This window comes from Myotis lucifugus, unplaced genomic scaffold (assembly GCF_000147115.1).
Source record: "Myotis lucifugus unplaced genomic scaffold, Myoluc2.0 scaffold_35, whole genome shotgun sequence".
In the NCBI taxonomy this organism is placed as follows: domain Eukaryota; kingdom Metazoa; phylum Chordata; class Mammalia; order Chiroptera; family Vespertilionidae; genus Myotis; species Myotis lucifugus.
The window spans coordinates 1,392,852-1,405,169 of NW_005871083.1; the positions used below are offsets into that span (position 1 = coordinate 1,392,852).

A 12,318-nucleotide genomic window follows, 5' to 3' on the forward strand; every position below is an offset into this window, starting at 1 on the left:
GGCTGAGCCTGTCACCACGCGCCTCTCAGAGTAGGACAGGGATCAGCATGCCAGCATCACCAGGAGCTCCCGAGGAATGCAGACTCCGGCCCCACTGCACACCTGCTGGACCAGAATCCGAATTTGGCAAGTCCCCCACCCCCTGTGATTCACACACTTTAAATGACACCTTTTCCTGCTTATCAGGTGGGGGTCTCCGAGAGCCTCTGGAAATACCGCAGAAATTAGCATCCCACCACGCTCCTTCCTGGTAGAAGCCGCGTAAGCAAAATAGGTAACAGCCTGTGAGGAGGTTTCCACAGTTGTATTTCACAAACTGTTCCGATTTCTCCATAAAAGAGACGTCACCGAAATGTTTTAGAAATCAAACCAGTTTTATTGAAACAATAGCAATGTGGTCCCTGTTCATGCAAAGCACACAAAAATTTTTTTTTACAGTAAACGTTTGTACATAGGAAGTAGTAAAATACATCATTTTTCATAGAAAAAAAGCACACATGTAAGCTGCGGGCCGAGTGAGCCTACAGACGATATGAAATCTCAGAACACAGGGCACAGAAATCCGGAGGAAACCGAAACTTTTCATGTCGGGGGCAGGAGACCCAGAAACCCTGTTGGCCTGATTCTCCATCTTCTCATGGGTTAAGTGCTGATGGCGCAATGGGTGTAAGCAGGCACCACCTCGAAACACATAGTTAGAGGTGGTCCCTGATGACAAGGGCTTATGATTTGTGGTCTTGGTTTTCATTTTCAGAAGAAAAACGGTTCCAGTTTTGAAATGTTCGTGAGGATGAAAAAGACACAAGGTCTGGCTCTGGGCAGGCCGCTCGACTGATGGGCCCACTCAGGGAGGCACTCAGGGACCTGGGAGCGTAATCTAAAGTGATGGGTCTGCTTACTCTGGAACCTCAGGTTCTGCCTCGGGCACGAGGCTTCGGAAGCCACGGAAAGCCCCCTGGGCTGTCACTAATTCTGAAAGCCCAGCCTTGCAGGCTGGACAGAGCACAGCCACAGCCACCAAAGGCTGGTGACGGACGCGCAGGAGTCCAGCAGCAGAGCTGGTACTACCCAAAGTTTCCGAGGACTCGGGTCTTTGCAGGGAACCGGACACAATATCTGACAGGCTGACCCAATTCTTTCACTCTGGCACATGGGGTTGAATAGTCAGAACCTATGAATGACTACAAACCCACAATGCACACGGCAAAAGCATGGCCCCACAGATTTCAGCTCCGTGCAGCGAAGAGCTTCATTGCTTATACAAACTCCCTGGATCGGGGAGGGGAGAAGCTGTTCCCCTTCAGTTTTTGCATTAATTAAGAATGCACTCAGCGCACCAGTTGTGTTTTGTTTTTGTTTTTTTCCTGGTGATTCCTTTGCCTTTGAGATATTTTGATGGGGAGTGAAATCAAATTTGAAAACTGGTGCTCACAAAAGTGATCTACTGGCCAGCCTGATGCTCGAGGGTGGAATTTTACCTTCTGTAAAGAAACACTATTTACAAAAGGGTATTTTATTTCACTGTGGGTTTTGGTCTGGGCTTATGAAGAACTTTTATAAAGTGAAGGAAGCCAGAGAGCACCACACTCCTCGGAGTCTCAGGAACATTTGGCAAGAGTTGTTCCACAAAAACAGGAAGAGGAATCCTTCTAGAGTGTTACTCTCTCTTGTGGTTATTATGCCGCAGGACCATTTCATAACCACAGGCTGTTCCTCTTCCCAGAGCTGCTAACCTCGGCGAAGAAGGTATTAAGGAACCCATTCCTCCCACTGCTAAAAAATAGGTCATCTGACAGAAGTTGAATCTGCACGTTTAATTGTCACTTTTTAAAAGCAGCAACCAAACCCCTCTTCTTTGGCTGTTCTTCGATATCTCGGTGAAACCAACAGAGACTAGGAGTGTTTTTGTTTTAAAAGTGGGCTTCAGACAGAATCGCTTGCAAAGCAAATACCCCGGTGTGAACTATGACACATAAACTAGTCTGGGCTGGTGTGTGAGCCACAATGGGTAGGGGGTAAAGAAAGGGTCCTGGTTCATTAGTCCTCAACGAGACCAAACGTCACGACAGCAGACGGCCACATGGACGAAGGGAAGGACAAAGACAAGATAAATCTCTGGAGTTACTACTGAACTCTAAATAAACCAGCACTGCTGTTTATAGAATCAGCCTGCTCGCGGCAGGACGCCAGCCAGGACAGTTGCCAGGGCAGAGCCCGAGTCTCGCTTCCCCAGCCCCCTGTTCTGGCCCATTTGTCTGACCAGCAAACATTAAACTCATTTTTCTCCATTGATCTGAACGGACTGTGTTTTACTTTTTTTTTTAAATAACTACCTTCTACCCCATTCCTGAAACTCCCCTTGCGTGTGCTCAGCCTGCCTCCTCCTGCACCCCTGAAGGCCTCAGCCTGGGATCCCCAAGTCTGGTGCTCTCTCCGCGGGTCTGGAATCCTCGCTCCCCATGAGGCTGCATGAGGAGGAGCATCTTGAGTGACTGTCTGTGCAGAGGGGGCAGCAGATGGAGGCCGCCAGGCCTCGGCAGGACCAGTCGCCAGTTGCCGGCCGGGCCCCAGAGGATGCTGTTTCTCCACGGCACAGAGATGAAATGAAGGCACGAAGGACGCGACATTGAACACCACTCAAGGGAAGTTTCCTGCCACTCCATATCCCCAGCCCACCCCCAAATGATAAAATAAAAACAAGAAGCAAAACCCAGAAGCCCTCTGGAAGACCCCCTTCTCCCCAGCACTGCAAGTTCACGGCCTGACAGCAAAGATCCGGAAGGCCTTTCCGTCCCGAGCCGCCTCCAAGCTGCAAAAGAAGGGGAGGGCGTGTTATCTGGGGAAGGGTGGATTTCCACAGCGACTTGAGCGGGGAAGGAAGAGCTGGGTGTCCCGCGTGTCCCCGTGGGGGAAGGACCGGGGAGAAGGGACACCTCCCCACAGCTGCTGGAAACGGAGTCCGCCCCGGCCAGGAACAGCTGGCAAATTCCATTCTCCTTGCCTGGGTCTGAATCTAGGTCAGGGTTGTTAAGTTATTTTCTTTTAACTCTGGGACTTACTGGCCCCAGTCTGTCTGAATTGAATTCCCCCTCCAAAACTCCTGCCTGGTTTTTACTAACACCTGTCAGCCCAAATAGTGGCCATCTGGCTGACAGATTAACCGGTTGGCATTATAACAATAATGCATGTGCTGCTGTCATTAAAATGGGCACGCCAAATGCACTCAGATTGTGTGCGAGCTCTGTGCAAAGCACTTTGTATGCGCCTTTTTACCTTCCTCCCCTGGTAGGTGCCATTATGTATCCCATTTTTCAGGCAAGGAGATTATGCAATCATCTCAAAGCTTATTTTAAATCATTACAATCACCACCACCACCACCGCCCCCCCCCCAACCCCCCCGCAAAAGATCTTTCATGACCATTTATAATCAACTAGAAATTCGTGCACGGGGTGGGGGGGGTCCCCTCAGCCCAGCTGGGACCCCTCGGGGGATGTCCGACTGCCGGTTTAAACTGGCAGTCGGACATCCCTCTCGCAATCCAGGACCGCTGGCTCCTAACTGCTCACCTGCCTGCCTGCCTGATTGCCCCTAACCATCCTGCCTGCCTGCCTGCCTGCCTGCCTGATTGCCCCTAACTGCCTCTGCCTTGGCCCCCGCTGCCACTGCTTCGTCAGGAAGGACATCCGGAAGGTCGTTCAGCTGTCCGGTCTAATTAGCATATTACGGCTTTTTTTATTATAGATTTCCCTCCTCTCAGGACCTGGGAACTTCTCTCTCTACAGATTTGCCTATTCTGACCATTTCATGGAAATGGAATCCTACACCATGTGGCCTGTTGTGGCTGGCTTATTTCACCTAGCATAACGTTTTTGAGGTTCATCAATGTTGTAGCAGAGTTGGTACTTCATTCCTTTTTATTGCCAAATAATATTCCATTATATGGATATACCACTTTTCTTTATCCATTCTTCAGTTGATAGACATTTAGATTCCACCTTTGGCTATTATAAATAATGCTGCTATGTAAGTGAAATAAGTCAGTCAGAGAAAGACAAGTATCACATGATCTCACTCATGTGGAATCTAATTAACAAAATAAACTGATTAATGGAGTGGATCCAGAGACATGGAAACGTGGAACAGAGTACGAAATCTCAGAGGGAAGGTGGAGGAGGTTGGGTGGGTGGGAGATAATCAACCAAAGACCGTGTATACATACATATATGCATAACCCATGGACCCAGACTAAAGGGTGGTGAAGGCCTGGGGTGGGGGGACGAGGGGGGGCTAGAGAGGGCCCCTGGGGGGAAAAGGGGACATACCTGGTATGTAATATTTCAACAATCAAGATTAAAAAAAATAATAATGCTGCTATGAACATTTGTGTACAAGTGTCTATGTGGGCATTTTGTTTCAGTTCTTTTGGGTGGATATCTGGGTGCAGAGTTGCTGGGTTGTATGTTAAATGGCCTGTTCAATTTCTTAAAAAACTGCCCAGCTGTTTTCCATAGCGGCTGCACCATTGTACATTCCCACCAGCAGTCCCTGGGGGGTTCCAGTGTCTTCACAGCCGCACCAGCATTTGTTACTGTCTGTCTTTCAGCCATTACTGGTGGCTGTCTGCACATAGAGAGCTTCTCAGGCTTTTTATTCAACTGCATAGTCTTCTGTTCTATTAAAGTATTATACTAAGGTAACAGTGCCTTTAAATAGGTATTTAGTTATTTCTAATCTCTTGTTTTTGCAAACAGTGCTAAGGAGAACAGCCTTGTCCGTGGCTTTTCACGTATGTAGGAGGTGCCTGTGGACAAGCTCCTGGAGGTGAAATTGTTGGATCAAAGGATGTGGGCATTTGTAATTTGGGAGGCTTGCCAAATTGCCCTCCATAAAGATTCTACCAACTGACAGCTCCCATCCACCAAGCAAATCATCTAGCTTTGTGTTCTCAGCCGATCTAAACTAGGCCACGGCATCCAAATAGTTTTAATTTGCATCTTGCTCATTATGCATGCGTTTGAGTGTAGGATGAAAGCCCAGCCATGATCCAAGCATGATTTCCTCAGAGTCCCCCCTCCAGATTGGAAACTGCTGGACTAGAGAGCTGCCCCCCCCCCACCACCACCACCACCATCTCAGGCTGTTCGCAAGGTCAGGGATCCTCGGGAACAGGCTGCTGGAATTCCTCCTTTTTTCCCCTTTCCCCGTGGCAAGTCCAGGATTTGGCTACCCTGGGATTGAACTTTGAAATGTGGATCTGATAGGAGCCCTTGGCGAGCTGGAGCTGTGAGGGAAGGCCAAGGGCCCAGAGAGAGCAGGATGCTTGGCCCCGGGGCCTGGGAGCCAGCTGTCCAGCAGACTACTCAGAGGGAGAGTGGCCACACAGGGGCTGGGTTACCCCGGCTGCCCTGCTGGTTTCTGGAGAGCTCAGATTCCAGGCCCTCCTCAGGCCTCCGGGCTGCAAGATTTCCCCGGATTCTTCGCCCAAATGAATCATCTGGGAGAACCACCCAGAGCCACAAGGCAGTTGGCTCTTCCACGTGGTGGGCAAGCCACACTGGAGAAAATGACCAGGGCGTGGGTCTCCTCTGACTCCTGATGGGGCAGGGGGTTCTCCCACTCCCAGGGCCCCAAACAATCCAGGGACCAGGGGGCCATTCAGGCTGGTGTCCAGATGGGTACCTAGTACCTGGATGTCTTGCCTGGATCTACCAAGCAGCCCCACTGAGCAACTCATCCTCCTCAGAGGCAAGCACAGGCCCACTGAACTGGCGTGTGTTCATTAGCACATCAGACACCGTGCTGACTGCTGGAGGGCCAGGGAGACCACGCCAGTGCGGCCCACGCGCTGCCACGGGCAGAGAATCCCCCTCGTTTGGGTTGCTCAGAACCTTCAGTGGGTCCATCTGTGCACACCTCAACTATTCACTGTGGCCCTCCAGGTAAGCTGACAGTTGTGTATGTTTGAAATGAGTGTGATTTGAGAAATCATACGATAACCTATCTTCCTAAATCTTGACCTCTGATTCTATTTTTGGATTAGCTTGTAACTCCCACACATATGTGAAGGGAGTGTAAATTGACAAAGCATTTCTTGGCAATTTTCATAAAAGGTATCGAGCAATTTTCATACAAAGGGTATTAAAAATCCCTCAATTAGTTCTGAACCAACTGCTGACCCAGCAATTTGTCTGTCATTCGACCCATGTTGACTGATACGTGCCGGGCACTGGGTTGGGTGTTGGGGACATGGGGTTAACAAAACTAATGGGGCTCTTGCCTTCATGTCATTTATAGCCTGGGGGTGGGAGATAAGCAGCTAAATGTGTGTACGCAATAGTTTCAGAGAGAGGCGGGTCCTGGGAGGAACATAAAACCTGGGACAACGGGATCACATCAGATGGGGGAGGAGGAAAGCGGCTGGAGGCTCAGGGGTAGAAGAATGCTTCCTCAGGGAGGTGGCCTTTGTGTAGGTCCGAGTGACAAGGGGGATCCAGCCGCAGGAACATATAGGAGCTGGGAGCGTCCAGGGTTGGATGAAGCACCAGCAAAGGCCCTACGGTGAGATGACCTTGGCACATTCGAGGAGCAGAGAGAAAGCGAGTGAGGGAAGTGCTGTCCTGGGGGGGAGCAATGCGCCAAGAGAGGGTGAGGAAGTGGGCAGGCTGGCCGCAGGCGTCACCTTGCGTGGTAAGAGGAGGGGGTTTTGTTCTCCGTTGCAATGGAGAGCCGTTGGGGGCAGGGTTTAAACAGCAGGGAGAGAGAGACACCTGGGCCTTATATAAAGAGATCCACACGTCAGCGGTGCTATTCTACCAAAAGGAAGTTACCTAGAGAAAGTGTCAATGAAGTACACGGGCTTGTGCAAAGGTGTTCTTCGCCGTGTTGTTTAACAAAAGAAAAGAGGAAGCAACACGATGTCCACTGGCTGGTAAAGAAATGATGGTCTGTCCACGCAAGGGAACAGTGTGTAGCCACGGAGGCGATGGTGTGGCGACATCGAGCCTGACTTGGAACGACATTCGCAGCCTGTGGCTGACTGAGGAGTTAACAGGACGAGACGGATAGCGCGGTCCCATTTTATAAAAAAGTTAAAAAACAAGGTGCTTGTGTGTAATCAGAAGAAAATGGGAGGAAACATACCAGGACGTGGAGTGGTTCCTCCTGGGTGTTGGAGTTCCAGTGACAGTAATTTCTTAAAATTAGTTGCAGTATTTTTTGAAGTTTCTCTAATCTTATTTTAAAAAGAAGGAAGGAGGGGAAAGAGAGCGAAAGGAAAAAGAAAGGAAGGAAAGGAAGGGAGGAAGGGAGGAAGGAGGGAGGGGAAACAAATACGAAAATTCCCCACAGAACTTGGAAGAGCCGGGTTGGCCTGGGAAGCTTCGCGGAGGGGTGGGGGGGGTCCCTTTGGCTGACTCAGTTCATGCGGGGTCTCTGACCTACCTGACAGCCTGACAAGGTGCTCTGGGAAAGGTCTGCAGCCTCAGGCGGTGTCCCCGTCTCTGCCTGGTTACTGACTCCCAGCCTTCTGACGGCCATCACCCTGCCCCAGGCGCTAACATTCACCTCCTGCCAGCAGCCCTGCCCGGCACACTCACTACACAACATGTGCTAAGACCTCACTTGTCATCCATTCCTTGTAGTCACCCCACGGGATCTCTAAGGTTCTTCCCACTTTCAGGGGGCAACCAGGGCTCTGAGAGGTGACACAATCGGCTCCAAATGAAACACCTGCTCCAGGTGCAGCTGGGATATGGACTCAGGATGTGGGACCCCTTTCTAACCGTTACCCTAAATGGACGGGCTGTGGCCAGGCCAGCCCTGAAGATGGCATTGGCTGACCCAGATGGCAGTGGGAGCCCCTCCGAGGCGGGGCCTGCAGGTCCACAAGGAGCTGCAAAGTTAAGGCTGAGTCCAAGATCCCCATTTGGCGCTGCACAACACAGACTGGATTAAAGAGAGAGGACAGCTGGCAGTTCTGGGAGCAGGGTGACCTGTCCTGGGAGGGATGGAGGAGTTGTCCATGTCACTGGCGGCATATTTCCCAATCTCCTTGTGAAATCTGCCTTTAAAAATGGTCCTGGTCTAAGAAAACGTCTTGAACCAATATTCACCCAGACGTCCACTTCTTCCTCAGAATACTTGCACAAAGCCCAGTCCCAACATCAAAAGCTCTCTGACGTCCTTTCCTTCCGCCGCGATCCTCCACGGGCACACGTGTGAGAGAAGGTGCCTGTCCCCTTACGCTGTCCTAATTCGGCACGGCCACCTTTCAAAACGTTCAGGAAATCCTCTTCTAGAAAAGTCATTGCCTAAACCAGGGGTGGGGAACCTTTTCCTGCCAAGGGCCATGTGGGTATTTCTAACATCACTTTCAGGCCATGCAAAATCATCAATTTAAAAATTAGCCTGTTATATTTGGTCAAACATTTGACCAACTCACCCCGAATGCCTTGGCAGGGCCAGACTAAATGAGTTCTCGGGCCTTCTACGGCCGAGGGCCAGACGTTCCCCACCCGTAAACCGATACCACTTTGAAGCAGGACCAGCTGTTGGCCGTGTGCTGGCAGTGCTGTTCGGGAGTTTTGTTGGTTTGAGTGATTGAAGGATTCCCTACACTTAGAACCCAGTTTGCTGGGAAGGGGCTGCCGATGGCCAGGGCCCACATCTCCCTTGAGACTGACTGTGACCACTCCAGCGTCCCAGCCAACGTTGGGGACAGAGCCACCCCCTGCCCCAGATTGATCCCCACAGTCCCTAAGGGGAACAGGCTCTGGGGAAATTCCTCAGCCCTGGGCTCTGTGCAGGGTTGCTGAGGCCCCATCTGAACAAGGGGAGATGGGGCAGGGCCACCCTGGAGACGTGCAGCATCTGCTGCAGCCACGTCACCGAGCAGGCGCCTCTGGACAGTAAGTCGGGGTCCTGCTTGACACACTGAGCTCCCTGCACCTCCTTCTATAGCAGAACCACCCAGGGCCCTGCTACTACCGTATTTCCACGTCTGTCCCCCGACTAGACTGTAAGTCCCACGAGGGCAGAGGGCAGGCGGGTTCCCTGCTGGTCCTGGTGCCTGGACACTAGGGCTCACCCCACGTAAGACGTGTGATGTGAGTGCATGTTGGGAGGGTGGATGCAAGAGGAAAGATTGCATTCCTTAACAAGCCTCTTCCTTGTCCTGAAAGGTAATCTATCAAAGGCTGTTTTTTATGATCAAGTTGATTGGCACCATGTTAAAAGCCACAGCATCTGGAGGTTCGCAGCAGACCTTAGAAGGAATGCCACAGGAAGAAGGGCCACCAGTTTCATCGGACACTCACTATGAGCCACCAGTAAGCGCTTTGCACACACCGTCTCATTCATCGTCACAGCAACCTTTCCATGCGGCGGGACCGCGGCTGGGGGAGGCTGCCTACCCAAGGACACACAGCGCAGCAGGTCCCAAACGCCATCGGCCCTACGTGCCCTCTGGCCTAGCCTCTTCCCTCCGTACATGCAGGGTGGACCCTGTCATCTCGGTGCCATGGACCCCAGCGCAGGTCCTGGCTCACCATGTGTAGTAAATGATGGCACAATGTCAGAATCATGTACAGTGTTGGCTACGTGTGCCGGGGACACGGTCCCCTTCCATCCCCCTCATAGTAGCGGCCGCCGCCCTCCAGTGTGCCAGCCGAGCCCCTCCTGGAGTTTCTGACTCAGGTCTGAGGCGGCCCGAGGATCTGCTCTTCTAACCAGCACCTGGTTGACTGGGACGCTGCCGGCCTGGGGAGCCCACGAGGAGTTCCCCACCTCACCTCCACGCAGGGGGCGGGAGCTATCATTTCCCCCTTTGCAGGGGAGGAAACCGAGGCCCAGAGAGTGGAGTGACCTGCGCAAACACCATCACAGATTCCAGCCTGTAGGATGCGGGGTGTGGGGCAGGGAGGAGTCCAGGGAAGAGGGGAGCAGAGTCCCCGCTAGGGGGCGCTATAGAAGCTCACTAACACTTTCTGAAAGTCACTAACACCTTCTGAACAGTGCAGCGGGCTTCAGCCACGCGGGGCCTGGGCAAGGCTGCCTGGCAGATGCTCATAACAACAGTGGCCATTCAGGTGGGTCCCTGGGGAGAGAGAACGAATGACGCCTCATGGGGAGGGGGCGTAACAGTGAACAAGAAGCCCATTCTGGGACCCCGTCTTGGCCCCCTGGCCTCCCAAGACACCCGCCTTTTGGAGGCCACACAATAAGCCCTTTTGCAGCCCTGGGAGCTGCTGTGATGTCCTCAGGATAGTACAGGCAGAGGATAGAGGCCGACCCACCACGCGGCTTCTCTTAAAGAGCTCAGTAGATTGGTGCGCTGGGATTTCTTCCCGGCCTGGCCAGGAAATTCCACCTCATCAGCTGCTTCATTTCCCTCCCGTTAAATCAATGGAATTTCCCTTCATTAAGCTCTTCCCAAACAAAGGTTGCAAATGCTGAGGGAGAAATTGCATGAGCAGTTAGCTGTGGCTTCCGGGCTGAGGGCAGTGACTGTGCAGGGGCCCCTGGGAAGCAGCGTGTGCGATTCCCGTCACGGAATTCCGCAAGGTCTTCACACACAGCACCGCCCGGAGGCTGAGCGCGCTCCGGGAGGAGGGGAGGGGGGGACAGGAGGATGGAGCCACAGACCTTCAGGTTCAAGGGGCCTTAGCGCATCTTGTGTTCTTGACTTTATATACCTTTTCTAAAGAGGGCCCTCAAGTGTAAAGTCTTCAGCATTCCCTGTGTTATGGGCTGAACTGAGCCGCCTCCCCAGTTCACATACTGAAGCCCTGACCCCAGCACCCTCACAATGGGACTGTACTTGGACATGGGGCCGCTAAAGATGTACTTAAATTAAAGTGAGGTCACTGCGGCGGGTCCTGCCCCAGTACGACCGGTGGGCTTCTAAAAAGAGCTGGGCATCATCTCAGGGAACCCCCCCTCCACCCTGAGAGGTAGAGACTACTGTTATCCCCCTATCACAGGTGAGAAAACTGAGGCTCAAAGAAATCAGGCGGCTGTTCAAGGTCACAAAGCTGGTAAGAAGCAGAGCCTCCAGACTCTCCGCTCTCATTTATGTAACAATATGTAAGTACATTATTATGGAGCTATATCTAACCACTATCTAGATATATAAAAGCCCAGCAACCGTTATGGTGGAACAACCAGAACAACCGGTCACTATGACACACACTGACCACCAGGGGGCAGATGCTCAACGCAGGAGCTGCCCCCTGGTGGTCAGTGCGCTCCCACAAGGGGAGTGCTGCTCAGCCAGAAGCCAGGCTCATGGCTGGCGAGCACAGCAACAGTGGCAGGAGCCTCTCCCGCCTCCGATGCAGCGCTAAGGAGCAGCGAGCCTGGCTTCTCAGGGATTGGGCCTAAGCTGGCAGGCAGACATCCCCTGAGGGGTCCCGGACTGCAAGAGGGTGTAGGCCGGGCTGAGGGACTCCCCCCCACCCCACCCACCGCCACCGCACCAAGTGCATGAATTTCATGCACCTGGCCTCTAGTGTAACTATAATTTGATCCCACTGTTTGTGGGGGAAGGGGGAGACAGGCACACATGCACACATAGAAAAGGGACCATAGGCACAGGCACCAAACATCTAACAGCAACTCCCCCAGGTGACAGGTGATGGATGGCTGTTTTCCTATGGACTCCTCTGATGTTTCTAAATTTTCTAAAAAATTGTGCATTGGTAATAGAAAGAGACAAGCTCTTGCTTTGAAAAGAGAAAGGAAGAGGAAAGTACAGGCTTCTCAGGGTGTTCTGGTAAGAGCTAATGCAAGTCTGCCCGAGTTTCATCTTAACAAACACCATCCTGGGCCCTCTGCCGGGCCCCCCAGGGGCACCCCTGTGGCCTTGGGTGTGGAGAGTTGAGGAGCGCAGTCCTACCTTTCAGACTGGACCCCGTTCCTGAGCGAGCCCACGTACGTCTTCTTTTTATCGACAGGCATCACGTCCACGTAGCCCCCGCTGTCGTTCCTGATGACTCCCGCATGCACAGCCGTCTTACAGATGCTTGAGGTCTGAAAGCACAGGAAGAGCTGTGGTCAATGTCGAGGGCCAGGCTCCGGGGTGAAGGTCAGCCTCCTGCTGGGGGTCAGCCTCCTGCTTGGTGGCCATGCCAACCTTGAGGAAAGGACCGTCACTGCCTTGATTCCTCAGTGGTCTCTCCAGAGAGACCCGACATCATTCATTCGTTCGTTCATTCATTCATTTGTTCAACAAAAATGTTCTGTGCTGTGCACTGTCCTAGATGCAGGGGGTTCCACAGGGAACAAAACGAAGATCTTGCCTTCACAGAGTGAAGGGAGA

The 12,318-nt window shown here is 52.4% G+C and overlaps 1 protein-coding gene across 1 annotated transcript in view; it reads right to left on the minus strand.

Moving 5' to 3' along the window:
- Window positions 1–355: 355 nt before the first annotated feature.
- The window catches only part of CRISPLD2 (cysteine rich secretory protein LCCL domain containing 2), a 65,534-nt gene continuing 53,571 nt past the window's right edge, over window positions 356–12,318 (minus strand). Inside the window, exons 14-15 of the mRNA XM_006087017.3 lie at window positions 11,896–12,029; window positions 356–2,809 (exon numbers count right to left, since the gene is read on the minus strand). Coding sequence (XP_006087079.1) covers window positions 2,755–2,809; window positions 11,896–12,029 — 189 coding nt within the window. The 3' untranslated portion in view covers window positions 356–2,754. The remainder of the gene's footprint in view (window positions 2,810–11,895; window positions 12,030–12,318) is intronic.